The sequence below is a fragment of the Acipenser ruthenus genome, chromosome 11 (assembly GCF_902713425.1).
Source record: "Acipenser ruthenus chromosome 11, fAciRut3.2 maternal haplotype, whole genome shotgun sequence".
Lineage (NCBI taxonomy): Eukaryota > Metazoa > Chordata > Actinopteri > Acipenseriformes > Acipenseridae > Acipenser > Acipenser ruthenus.
In genome coordinates, this window is record NC_081199.1 from 18,727,165 (window position 1) to 18,740,902 (window position 13,738).

The 13,738-nt window shown below is 44.5% G+C and overlaps 1 protein-coding gene across 2 annotated transcripts in view; it reads left to right on the forward strand.

Annotated features, from left to right (window-relative positions):
* LOC117427084 (contactin-associated protein-like 5) overlaps positions 1–13,738 on the forward strand; it is a 400,337-nt gene that overhangs the window by 177,373 nt on the left and 209,226 nt on the right. For both annotated transcript variants that reach the window (XM_034045447.3, XM_034045448.3), the window contains exon 7: positions 532–675. In XM_034045447.3, the coding sequence (XP_033901338.3) occupies positions 532–675 (144 nt within the window). The remainder of the gene's footprint in view (positions 1–531; positions 676–13,738) is intronic.

The window sequence follows — 13,738 nt, forward strand, 5'->3', positions numbered from 1 at the left end:
AACACAATAATGTGCTTTCTTGGATGGTGACGGTGGGGTAGCAAACTCCTGGGTAATGGTGTGTGTGGGGGGGTGGGCTCTAATTGTAATCACAAAAATACTGGCAAAATAAACAGGCTTCGTAACTTTGCTTTCTGGCACTACAGTTTTAATAAATAAATACATTACATTGATTACATTACGTTGATTATATTTAGGCCGAATGAATGACAACTGACCGTATGATCATGTGACAAAAAGGTATTGTTGTATATTTAATTTCATTATGCTTTACTAAGATTTTACTACGGTATTGCACACTTTTATAGGAACCCCTTAAAACACAGGTGTCCCTGGTGAAATTGAGTACAATTCCTTGAACTGTAGACATTTTTTTCCTTATCAAATGTTTATCCATTGAAATCAATATGAAATCAATATTTTGTTTAGAATGCACATGGGAGTCTAAAGACAAAGACAGATAGCTTCAAGCAAACTAGTTGATTTGTGGTGTTGTTGTTTTTTTTCATATTTTTAAATTTTATTTTACAGCTCAGCTTCGGTGGGATCCCACTTCCAGGCAAACCGGGGACTTTCCTGAGGAAGAATTTCCACGGCTGCATTGAAAACCTTTACTACAACGGAGTGAACATCATCAACCTGGCCAAGAGACGCAAGCCTCAGATCTATACCGTGGTAAGGGTTTCAGTCCCTGTCCCTGTCCCTAACCCTAACCCTAACCCTAAACCTTTACTACAACGGAGTGAACATCATCAACCTGGCCAAGAGACGCAAGCCTCGGATCTATACCGTGGTAAGGGTTTCAGTCCCTGTCCCTGTCCCTAACACTAACCCTAACCCTAACCCTAACCCTAAACCTTTACTACAACGGAGTGAACATCATCAACCTGGCCAAGAGACGCAAGCCTCAGATCTATACCATGGTAAGGGTTTCAGTCCCTGTCCCTGTCCCTAACCCTAAACCTTTACTACAACGGAGTGAACATCATCAACCTGGCCAAAAGACACAAGCCTCAGATCTATACCGTGGTAAGGGTTTCAGTCCCTGTCCCTAACCCTAACCCTAACCCTAAACCTTTACTACAACGGAGTGAACATCATCAACCTGGCCAAGAGACGCAAGCCTCAGATCTATACCATGGTAAGGGTTTCAGTCCCTGTCCCTAACCCTAACCCTAACCCTAAACCTTTACTACAATGGAGTGAACATCATCGACCTGGCCAAGAAATGCAAGTCTCAGATCTATACCATGGTAAGGGTTTCAGTTGTGAAATAGTTTAGATGAACAAAACTGGACTGAGATTAAATCTGTGTCTTTGTGAGATAACAGTGTCCTGGTTGGACGACGTTATCACCACTAAAAAAACTATAAGAATATACATAGAGTGGGTATTATTCTAACAAAGATTTTAAATAGCAAAACATTTTTAAATTTAAAGTAAGAAAAAAAACAGTATTGTTTTTCTTTCTTTTATCCTTTTTAAATACATTTTAATTTAAGATTCTAAATGGTTTTAAATTAATGTACTTTAATCTGATTGCTGTTATTAGTTCTGGGATGAACATGGGATTTTCATGTTCGGATATTTGCTCATAATTTAAATATTTATTTGAATATTCATTTGTCTTTAAAAAAGTAATAAAAACCATTATATTGTTCTGTATGCAGGCAGAGACAGCATAGCAGTAGGGGCAGAGGGCGTGGCCGTGGCCCTGTTGATGTGCACCTTTTATTTTACAGCAAGACCTTACATGATGTAACACATTAAAATAGAAAAGTATCCGAGGAGTAAAGAATAAGTTGTGTAGGCCTTACTTTACCCCAGTGAATTATCTACAAAACAAAGGATGCCAAACAGCAGTTCAAGTTAAACGTTATTTTATTTATTTTTGAAATAAGTAGTACATAAAGTTGACAATGCATTTTAGTTATTTATTCCTTTTTTTTCATTCCTTGCCATTGCCGTTTCTTCACAGTAAACAGTGGCCATCGACACGTTTTCATAAACATGAGGTTTACTTGTGCCTTTTTGTAACTGAAAAAGCAAACAAAAACTGAAATTTAACTTTAACACTTCAAATAAAACAAACGTGGAAATGGAGTTGTAAAGTGACAGGGAAAATAACTCACCGTTTTGGTTCTCGTTTATTACATTCCATGTAACAAAGTCACTAAACAAAAATAATAAAATAAATAAAAACCTACCTACTGTTTTAAATAGACTGAATAACCCAAACTATCACATAGTAGGCCTATATTTAAATCAGAAAGTATTTATCGAAACCACCTGGTGCTCAACTAAGTAATGGAACGATAGGTTGCGGATGCAACCACGGTTCCCTGAAAGAGAAAATAACCATCAAGGTATGGGATATTGCCGTCAGGCAGTAGGGATTGGCTGAGCTTTTATAGCAAAGCTGCCGATAGGCCTCTGCGCGAGCTGCCGTGTAAGCCCGCCCCTTTGGGAGCTTACTATACGCAGTGCGCAGAGACTCACTTCCTCTTTTGCTCTTCAGGCCGTGAAGGCTTCCGGAGCGACCCCGCGGCTTGAAGGTTATTTTCTCTTTCAGGGAACCGGGGTTGCATCCGCAACCTATTGTTCCCTTTCAAGTCGAAAATAACCATCAAGGTATGGGAACAGTGTGCCCAAGCCATCGCGAGGGAGGATTCTCGGCAATAGGACAGACTTACGTCATAACGCAACTGCGTAGGCAATACATCTACGCATATGCGGACCCGCGCCTCACCGTCTACGCTCGCAATGACACCTGTCCTAAGGTGGAATAGTCAACACCATATTGTCAACCACTCTATATGTCCGCATCCTGAGGCGTCATAAAGTGTAGCACAGATGCTCCAAATAGTGGAGCAGAGGAATCAAGTACATTCAACCGGTAAAACCTTGTAAAAGTATGCGGTGTAGCCCAAATGCCTGTAGCGCAAATGTCAGACACCGGCACCCCTCTAAAGAGGGCCCAGGATGTCGCCATACCCTTAGTGGAATGCGCCTTCAACTGCCCTGGTGGCGGAAGGCCTGCAGATTCATACGCTAATTTAATAGCATCCACTATCCAATGGGAAAGGCGTTGTTTAGACAACGACTGACCCAAAGTCCTAGAAACATGGCATATGAACAACTGTTCTGTTTGCCTCACAGTCGTTGTACAGTCAATATAACAACTCAAAGCCTGCACGGGGCAGAGCATGTGTAACCGTTCTTCCTCTGGGGAAGAAAAAGGAGAAGGATGGAACGCCATCAACTCGACTGGTTGGTTCATATGAAACGGGGATATGACCTTGGGTAAAAAGGCCTGATTTGGACGCATGGAGACTTTAGAACCGTCTCCTGCGAAACAAGTACATGATGAATGCACTGATAGTGGATGTAACTCACCCACGCGTTTGGCTGATACCACTGATAGCAAAAACGCGGTTTTCATAGACACGAGCTTCATATCCACACTGTGGAGAGGCTCGAACTGTGCCTTGGTAAGGGCTTCTAGCACCACGTCAAGGCTCCATGACGGTAAACTGGTCGTCATAGGAGGTCGTAAGCATCTTGCGCCCTTTAGGAATTGAGATGCCAGAAAATGACAACCTGGTGATAACCCGTCAATGCGTACATGACAAGCCGATATGGCAGCTAAATACACCTTAAGTGTAGAGGGAGATTTCCCTTCATCTAACAGAAACTGTAATATTTCCCTTCATCTGTAGAAACTGTAATATTACTGCCATAGGGCAGGATATTGGGTCATGGCCCTCAGCCAGACACCAATCTTGAAACAACTGCCATTTGTACGTATATTGTGACTTAGTAGAGGGCGCTCTGGCACTCGGAATGGTCGAAATCACTGCCGTCGAAAGCCCTAAGGCTGACAGGCGCTCCCGCTCAGGGGCCAAGCCCATAGCTGCATGAGCTTGGGGTTCGGGTGCCATAGCCCTCCTTGGGCTTGGGACAACAGGTCCGCTCACAGAGGGAGCTCCCTCGGGTGACCATGCAACAACTGTACCAGACTCGGGAACCATATTCTCCGAGGCCACCGAAGAGCGATCAGAATCACTGTCGCTTGCTCTACCCTGACCTTCTCTAAGAAGGCGGGGAGCATCGGAATCAGTGGAAATGCATATAGGAGCCCTGGCGGCCATTCGTGAGCCAGTGCATTGCCTCCTAGGGAGCTGTCGAGGTCCTTCACCGAGAACCAAAGGGGGCAGTGCGTGGTCTCTCGCGAAGCGAAGAGATATACTTGCGCTGTGCTGAACCATTCCCAAATGCGCTCTACCACCTGAGGGTGAAGACGCCATTCGCCCGCAAGAGGGCCTCCTCTGGATAGGAGATCTGCTGCCCGGTAGGTGAACTGCACGCAGAGAGGTTAAACGCGGTTGTGCCCATAGCAACATCCGTGTTACCATCCGGTGAAGGCCGAGAGACCGCAAGCCGCCCTGGCGGTTGATATACGCCACAACTGTGAAGTTGTCTGACCGCACTAACACGTGCTTGCCTAGAAGCACTGGCAAGAAGTGCCGAAGGGCGAGGTCCACCTCTCTGAGTTCCAGAGCATTGATGTGGGCTGACCTCTAGGGTCCTGACCACACTCCACAGGTCCCTGTCCCATTCCAGACTGCTCCCCAACCTCGGTCTGTTGGCTCGGCATGAAGCGGCTCTTTTCTGAACTGACCTTCAGACCTAGCCGCTGAAGATGGTCTGTAATCATCACTTTGTGCTGTGCCAACTGCTCCTTCGACTGCGCGCAGATGAGCCAGTCATCCAAATAGTTCAGCAGTCGGACGCCTTGAGCTCACAAAGGAGCTAGAATGGCATCCATACATTTCGAAAAGGTTCGAGGAGCTAGTGACAGGCCGAATAGAAGGACACAAAACTCGTATACCCTGCTCTGAAATGCGAACCGCAGATACTTCCTGTGACCCGGGCAGATGGGAACGTGAAAGTACGGATCTGTCAGGTCCACTGTGGTGAACCAGTCACCATATCGGACTGACTGGATGATGTTCCTGTGCGTACGCATCCTGAACGATAACACCCGCAGGTATTTGTTCAGTACTCGCAAATCTAGAATAGGACGGAGCCTGTCGTCCTTCTTGGGCACCAGGAAGTATTTGGAATAGAACCCCTGGTCGATCAGAGCAGGGTCTACTTGTTGAATGGCATGCTTCCTGAGCAATGCCTGAATTTCTGCATTCAAAGCTGAGGACTGAACCGAGTCCTTCACTGCAGTTACTACCACTCCCCGAAAGGGGGGGGTTTAACCGGAACTGAAGGGTGTACCCGGTGAGTATAGTTTTGTGCACCCAGATGTCGGCGGTGCAATGTTGCCAGAACTGGAGCTGTGGAACAGTGTAGTGGTGGGTTAACAGCTGCCTGGAGTTCTCAGGGCTGTTTTGACTGTGCTCGTTCGCGAGGGGCCTGGACTGAGCCATGAGGGTGTGGCCTGCCACCTCCTCTAGGGCACCACCCTCCGCGCTGCGGTCTTACAAACGCGGGTTGGCCACACTCTGATGCACCTGAAGGGGAGGTTTTAAGAACATAAGAAGAACATAAGAAAGTATACAAACAAGAGGAGGCCATTCAGCCCATCTTGCTTGTTTGGTTGTTAGTAGCTTATTGATCCCAGAATCTCATCAAGCAGCTTCTTGAAGGATCCCAGGGTGTCAGCTTCAACAACATTACTGGGGAGTTGGTTCCAGACCCTCACAATTCTCTGTGTAAAAAAGTGCCTCCTATTTTCTGTTCTGAATGCCCCTTTATCTAATCTCCATTTGGGACCCCTGGTCCTTGTTTCTTTTTTCAGGTCAAAGAAGTCCCCTGGTTCGACATTGTCTATACCTTTTAGGATTTTGAATGTTTAAATCTGATCGCTGCATTCAAGACTGAATAGATTCAATTCGTTTAGCCTGTCTGCATACGACATGCCTTTTAAACCCGGGATAATTCTGGTTGCTCTTCTTTGCACTCTTTCTAGAGCAGCAATATCCTTTTTGTAACGAGGTGACCAGAACTGAACACAATATTCTAGGTGAGGTCTTACTAATGCATTGTAGAGTTTTAACATTACTTCCCTTGACTTAAATTCAACACTTCTCACAATATATAGGAGCATCTTAATGGCCTTTTTTATAGCTTCCCCACATTGTCTAGATGAAGACATTTCTGAGTCAACATAAACTCCTAGGTCTTTTTCATAGATTCCTTCTTCAATTTCAATATCTCCCATATGATATTTATAATGCACATTTTTATTGCCTGCATGCAATACTTTACACTTTTCTTTATTAAATGTCATTTGCCATGTGTCTGCCCAGGTCTGAATGCTGTCTAGATCATTTTGAATGACCTTTGCTGCTGCAACAATGTTTGTCACTGCTCCTATTTTTGTGTCGTCTGCAAATTTAACGAGTTTGCTTACTATACCAGAATCTAAATCATTAATGTAGATTAGGAATAGCAGAGGACCTAATACTGATCCCTGTGGTACACAACTGTTTACCTCACTCCATTTTGAGGTTTCTCCTCTAATCAGTACTTTCTGTTTTCTACTTGTTAACCACTCTCTAATCCATGTGCATGCATTTCCTTGAATCCCTACTGCGTTCAGTTTGAGAATTAATCTTTTATGCGGGACTTTGTCAAAAGCTTTCTGGAAATCTAAATAAACCATGTGTATGCTTTGCATGTATCCATTGTCAATGTTGCATCCTCAAAAATGTCAAGTAGGTTAGTTAGACACGATCTCCCTTTCCTAAAACCATGCTGGCTGTCTCCCAGGATATTGTTACCATATAGGTAATTTTCCATTTTAGATCTTATTATAGTTTCCATAAGTTTACATATAATAGAAGTCAGGCTTATTGGTATGTAGTTACCTGGTTCGGTTTTGTCTCCCTTTTTGTGGATCGGTATTACGTTTGCTATTTTCCAGTCTGTCGGTACAACCCCTGTGTCAAGAGACTGTTGCATGATCTTGGTTAGCGGTTTGTAAATAACTTCTTTCATTTCTTTGAGTACTATTGGGAGGATCTCATCCGGCCCAGGGGATTTGTTTATTTTAAGAGCTCCTAGTCCCTTTAACGCTTCTGCCTCTGTTATGCTAAAGTTATTTAAAATTGGATAGGAACAGGTCGACATGTGGGGCATGTTGTCCGTGTCCTCCTTTGTAAAAACCTGTGAAAACTAATCATTTAATATATTTGCTCTTTTTTTTCTTCTTCTATGATTTTGCCATTTGTGTCTCTTAGACATTTAACCTCCTCTTTGAATGTTCTCTTGTTGTTATAATATTGGAAAAACATTTTGGAATTGGTTTTAGCCCCCTTAGCAATATTGATTTCTATCTCTCTCTTGGCCTTTCTAACTTCCTTTTTGACTTGTGTTTGCAGTTCCAAGTACTCTTTCTGTGTACTTTGTTTTTGGTCCCCTTTAAACGCTCTGTAAAGTGCCTTTTTTCGCTGAATATTTTTTTTAATTGATCTATTAAACCATTTTGGCCATTTTGTTTTAGCTTTAGATTTGTCTACTTTTGGGATGTAATTGTTTTGCGCCTCTAGTACTACATTTTTAAAAAAACAGCCACCCTTTTTCTGTGGATGTTTTCTCTATTTTACTCCAATCTACTTCTGTTAGTCTCTGTTTCATACCTTCATAGTTTGCTTTTCTAAAATTGTAAACCTTAGCTTTAGTCATTACTTTTGGGGTTTTAAAAAATACTTCAAATGAGACCATGTTGTGGTCTGAGTTTGCCAATGGCTCTCTGACCTCTGTTTTCGTTATTCTGTCTTCATTATTTGAAAAGACTAAATCAAGGCATGCCTCCTCTCTAGTCTTTGCCTTGACAAATTGCGTTAGGAAGCAGTCATTTGTCATTTCCACCATTTCAATTTTGTCCATCGTGCTCCCCACCGGGTTCTCCCATTTTATACGGGGAAGTTAAAATCCCCCATTAGTATGGCTTCTCCTTTTCTACATGCATTTCGAATGTCATTGTATAACAGATTATTTTGCTCAGCGTCTGACTTTGGCGGTCTATAGCATGCTTCTATTATTATGCCCTTTGAATTTGTGTCCATTATTCTGACCCATATTGATTCTGCATTGTTTTCTTTGTCCTGATTTAACACCTGTGCTTCAAGACTATTTCTTATGTATAGCGCTACCCCTCCGCCTCTTCTGTCCTGCCTGTCTTTCCTATACAGTGTGTACCCACTAATATTATATTCGTCTCCATCACTCTCAGACAACCAAGTTTCTGTAACACCTATCACATAGTTTTATTACCTTGTGGTTGCGCCTGCTGCTGTGGTGGTGTCTTGCGCCACTGGTGTTCCTGTGACCACTTTGGCTGGAAACGCTTATTCGGCCACATCCTAGCTATTTGCTGAGATGCTTCACGCGCTTTGACGGAGCGTTGCAGCATCTCCTCCACCGCCGGGCCAAATATGTGCCCCGGTGTGATTGGGGCATCTAGCAATGGGGCCTTGTCAGACTCCTGCACTCTCGCCTGTGAGAGCCAGAGCTGCCTTCTGGCCACCACCAGAGATGCAATGCTCCTGCCCTGAGCTCGCGCATTCAGCTGGGCAAGCTTTACCAACAGCTGAGCGACCGTCCCCAACTCGGTCCTGAGGGCTGCGGAAGGGCACTGAGGTAGATCTCTTATGAGTGTCGCTTGGTAGACCGTCAGCAGGCTGGCCACATTCGACAGCCTGACCGCCTCCGTGGCTGCAGCATACCTTTTTTTAAGGTGCACTTCTGTGATCCTGCATTGCTTATTGGGGCATGCAGGATCCTTGGTCAGCCCTGATAACGTTGGCGTCTTCACCAACGCGACGAACGCAGCGTCCACCGGTGGGAAGGACGCCAACCCAGCCTCGCTTGCCCCCTGCATATTAAAGGCCAAGGCCTTGCGAGAAGTCACGGGCAGAGGCCGGAGCTCCCCAGGTGGACTGCACCTCTTTAATAAAGTCTGGGAATGCCGGACCACATAGGGTCGTTGTTATCCAGCACCTCAAGCTTGATGTCCTTCTCAGAGTGCTGGGAGGCTACCTCACCCTCTATATGCTCCTCTTCCAAAACGTCAGATGCGTCTCTGGAGACTGTATCGACATCCCACACTCCTTGAGATTGCATTGGAAGGACAGGGACCGGTGCCGGTTGTGGAGGAGCCACTGGCTGGCTAGCAATGGGCCTGATCGGTTGTTCTGAGACCTGGGGCGCCACATTTGCCAAGGACATGAGAAGGGACTGCTGCCCTATCATGACCTCCATGAACTCCGACATCTTTGAAGTTAATTCCGCCACCCCCGATCTGTCTCTGTAACGCCTGTCCCGACGAGGGGAACAAAAGCGTCCCCTCCAGCGAGGCGATCTGGAGTGTGATCCAGACTCCCGACGGGAGCGTACCCTACGAGGGGAGGGGCTGCGGGAGCGTTCCCGAGCGCGTCTAGTGGGGGACCTCTGACCAGCTGTGAGCTGGGAGGACGGACTCCTGGAGAGCTGTGGCCGCACTGGCGGAGTCGCCGATGGCGGGGCAGACAGGGTGTGAGACAACCCTGAGGAGGGGGAGTGACCCCCAACAGCTTTCTTCGCCCTCTGGCGAAGACTGCGTGTCTGAAAATTGCCGCACAATGCGCAGAACGACCTGTCTGCCAAGGCAGATGCAGCATGTTCTGGTCCCAGGCACGCCACACAGTCCTCGTGAGGGTCGTTCGCCGGCAACTTGGCCTGGTGCGTGTACTGCGCCGATAGGCACCAAACGTCGAGCGCAAAGCGTCGAACGTCGAGGTGCATGCACTGAACGTCGACGCAACGAGCGTCGAGGGAGCATGCACCTAGCGCGAGCACCGAGGGGCGTTGAGCACCGAAGCGTCGAGCACCAAGCGCCGAGCGTCGAGTGCCGACGGTGCGTGCGTCGAGCGCCGAGGCGTCGAGCACCGAGCGTCGAGCACCGAAGCGTCGAGCGCCAAGGCGTTGAGCACCGAGCGTCGAGCGCCGAAGCGTCGAGCACCGAGCGCCGAAGTGTCAAGCGCCAAGCACCGAAGGTGCGTGCGTCGAGCGCCGAGCACTGACTGAGGCGTCGAGCACCGAGCGTCGAGCGCGCCCTGAAGCACCAAGTCCCAAGCGCTGAAGCGCTAAGCACCAAGCGCGGAAGCGTTGCACAAAGCGCCGGAGCGCTGCACCAAAGCGCCGAGGCGCTGCACCAAAAAACGCTGAAGCGCTGAGCGCCAGAGTGCGAGTACCAAGCATAGAGACGCTAGCACGAGACGCCTAGGCGTCAGCTGACCCACACAGCAGAGACGCTAGTGCTGGTACGGTGTCTGGTGCTGTGCAATACTTACCTTAGGTGCTTAAGGGAGTATGTGCTTGGTGGTTGTCTTCCTCACGCGGCAGGGTTAGAACACACCACAGTGGCAGTATATGGGAGACTGCAGTGCAGGCTCACACATGCGGTCTAGCCAGAGACAAGACCGAGGCTGCAGATACACGCGTGGCCAAGGCCAACGCAACGCACGTCCTTCACAAATACATACAAATATATTTTACAATTTTATTTACAAAAACCCCAAAAACACAACAATAATAATTATAAAATAATTATTAATAATTATTAACAGAAGGGAGACCACATCAAAACAAGGGCAACAACTCAGGTAAGACCACTATTAAATGTATTTTTTATCTTAATGCTAGAAGTCTCAGAAACAAAATGTTAGAACTTGAAGCTACTGCACTAACAAGTAACTACGATGTGATAGGTGTTACAGAAACTTGGTTCTCTGAGAGTGATGGAGACGAATATAATATTAGTGGGTACACACTATATAGGAAAGACAGGCAGGACAGAAGAGGTGGTAGCGCTATACATAAGAAATAGCCTTGAAGCCCAGGTGTTAAATCAGGACAAAGAAAACAATGCAGAATCAATATGGGTCAGAATAATGGACACAAATTCAAAAGGCATAATAATAGGAGCATGCTATAGACCGCCAAATTCAGACGCTGAGCAAAATAATCTGTTGTACAATGACATTCGAAATGCGTGTAGAAAAGGAGAAGCCATACTAATGGGGGATTTCAACTTCCCCTGTATAAAATGGGAAAACCCAATGGGGGGCACGACGGACGAAATTGAAATGGTGGAAATGACAAATGACTGCTTCCTAACGCAATTTGTCAAGGCACCGACTAGAGGGGAGGCATGCCTTGATTTAGTCTTTTCAAATAATGAAGACAGAATAACTAAAACAGAGGTCAGAGAGCCATTGGCAAACTCAGACCACAACATGGTCTCATTTGAAATATTTTTTAAAACCCCAAAAGTAATGACTAAAGCTAAGGTTTACAATTTTAGAAAAGCAAACTACGAAGGAATGAAACAGAGACTAGTAGAAGTAGATTGTAGTAAAATAGAGAAAACATCCACAGAAAAAGGGTGGCTGTTTTTTAAAAATGTAGTACTAGAGGCACAAAACAATTACATCCCAAAAGTAGACAAATCTAAAGCTAAAACAAAATGGCCAAAATGGTTTAATAGATCAATTAAAGAAAATATTCAGCAAAAAAAGACACTTTACAGAGCGTTTAAAAGGGACCAAAAACAAAGCACACAGAAAGAGTACTTGGAACTGCAAACACAAGTCAAAAAGGAAGTTAGAAAGGCCAAGAGAGAGATAGAAATCAATATTGCTAAGGGGGCTAAAACCAATTCCAAAATGTTTTTCCAATATTATAACAACAAGAGAACATTCAAAGAGGAGGTTAAATGTCTAAGAGACACAAATGGCAAAATCATAGATGAAGAAAAAAAAGAGCAAATATATTAAATGATTAGTTTTCACAGGTTTTTACAAAGGAGGACACGGACAACATGCCCCACATGTCGACCTGTTCCTATCCAATTTTAAATAACTTTAGCATAACAGAGGCAGAAGTGTTAAAGGGACTAGGAGCTCTTAAAATAAACAAATCCCCTGGGCCAGATGAGATCCTCCCAATAGTACTCAAAGAAATGAAAGAAGTTATTTACAAACCGCTAACCAAGATCATGCAACAGTCTCTTGACACAGGGGTTGTACCGACAGACTGGAAAATAGCAAATGTAATACCGATCCACAAAAAGGGAGACAAAACCGAACCAGGTAACTACAGACCAGTAAGCCTGACTTCTATTGTATGTAAACTTATGGAAACTATAATAAGATCCAAAATGGAAAATTACCTATATGGTAACAATATCCTGGGAGACAGCCAGCATGGTTTTAGGAAAGGGAGATCATGTCTAACTAACCTACTTGACTTTTTTGAGGATGCAACATTGAAAATGGATAACTGCAAAGCATACGACATGGTTTATTTAGATTTCCAGAAAGCTTTTGACAAAGTCCTGCATAAAAGATTAATTCTCAAACTGAACGCAGTAGGGATTCAAGGAAATGCATGCACATGGATTAGGGAGTGGTTAACAGGTAGAAAACAGAAAGTACTGATTAGAGGAGAAACCTCAAAATGGAGTGAGGTAACCAGTTGTGTACCACAGGGATCAGTATTAGGTCCTCTGCTATTCCTAATCTACATTAATGATTTAGACTCTGGTATAGGAAGCAAACTCGTTAAATTTGCAGACGACACAAAAATAGGAGGAGTGGCAAACACTGTTGAAGCAGCAAAGGTCATTCAAAATGATCTAGACAGCATTCAAAATTGGGCAGACACATGGCAAATGAAATTTAATAGAGAAAAGTGTAAAGTATTGCATGCGGGCAATAAAAATGTGCATTATAAATATCATATGGGGGATAGTGAAATTGAAGAAGGGAACTATGAAAAAGACCTAGGAGTTTATGTTGACTCAGAAATGTCTTCATCTAGACAATGTGGGGAAGCTATAAAAAAGGCTAACAAGATGCTCGGATATACTGTGAGAAGTGTTGAATTTAAATCAAGGGAAGTAATGTTAAAACTCTACAATGCATTAGTAAGACCTCACCTAGAATATTGTGTTCAGTTCTGGTCACCTCGTTACAAAAAGGATATTGCTGCTCTAGAAAGAGTGCAAAGAAGAGCAACCAGAATTATCCCGGGTTTAAAAGGCATGTCGTAGGCAGACAGGCTAAAAGAACTGAATCTATTCAGTCTTGAACAAAGAAGACTATGCGGCGATCTGATTCAAACATTCAAAATCCTAAAAGGTATAGACAATGTCAACCCGGGGGACCTCTTTGACTTGAAAAAAGAAAAAAGGACCAGGGGTCATAAATGGAGATTAGATAAAGGGGCATTCAGAACAGAAAATAGGAGGCACTTTTTTACACAGAGAATTGTGAGGGTCTGGAACCAACTCCCCAGTAATGTTGTTGAAGCTGACACCCTGGGATCCTTCAAGAAGCTGCTTGATGAGATTATGGAATCAATAAGATACTAACAACCAAACAAGCAAGATGGGCTGAATGGCCTCCTCTCGTTTGTAAACTTTCTTATGTTCTTATGTTCTTAAATACAGGAAAGACGAAGACCACGAATTAAACGAAACGCGATGCCAAAGCAAAGCGTGAAGGAAATATATAAATGTAAAATACAAAATATATAATCCTTAAAATATAATAATAATAATTACTCCAAAGAGTGTAACTGAAATAAACTCGGAGAAGGGGCAATAGCCAGCTTCTCAAGCCTAAGCTTAATGAGTACAATCAGTTAACAAGCTCTATTTACCTACCGCTACCATGCT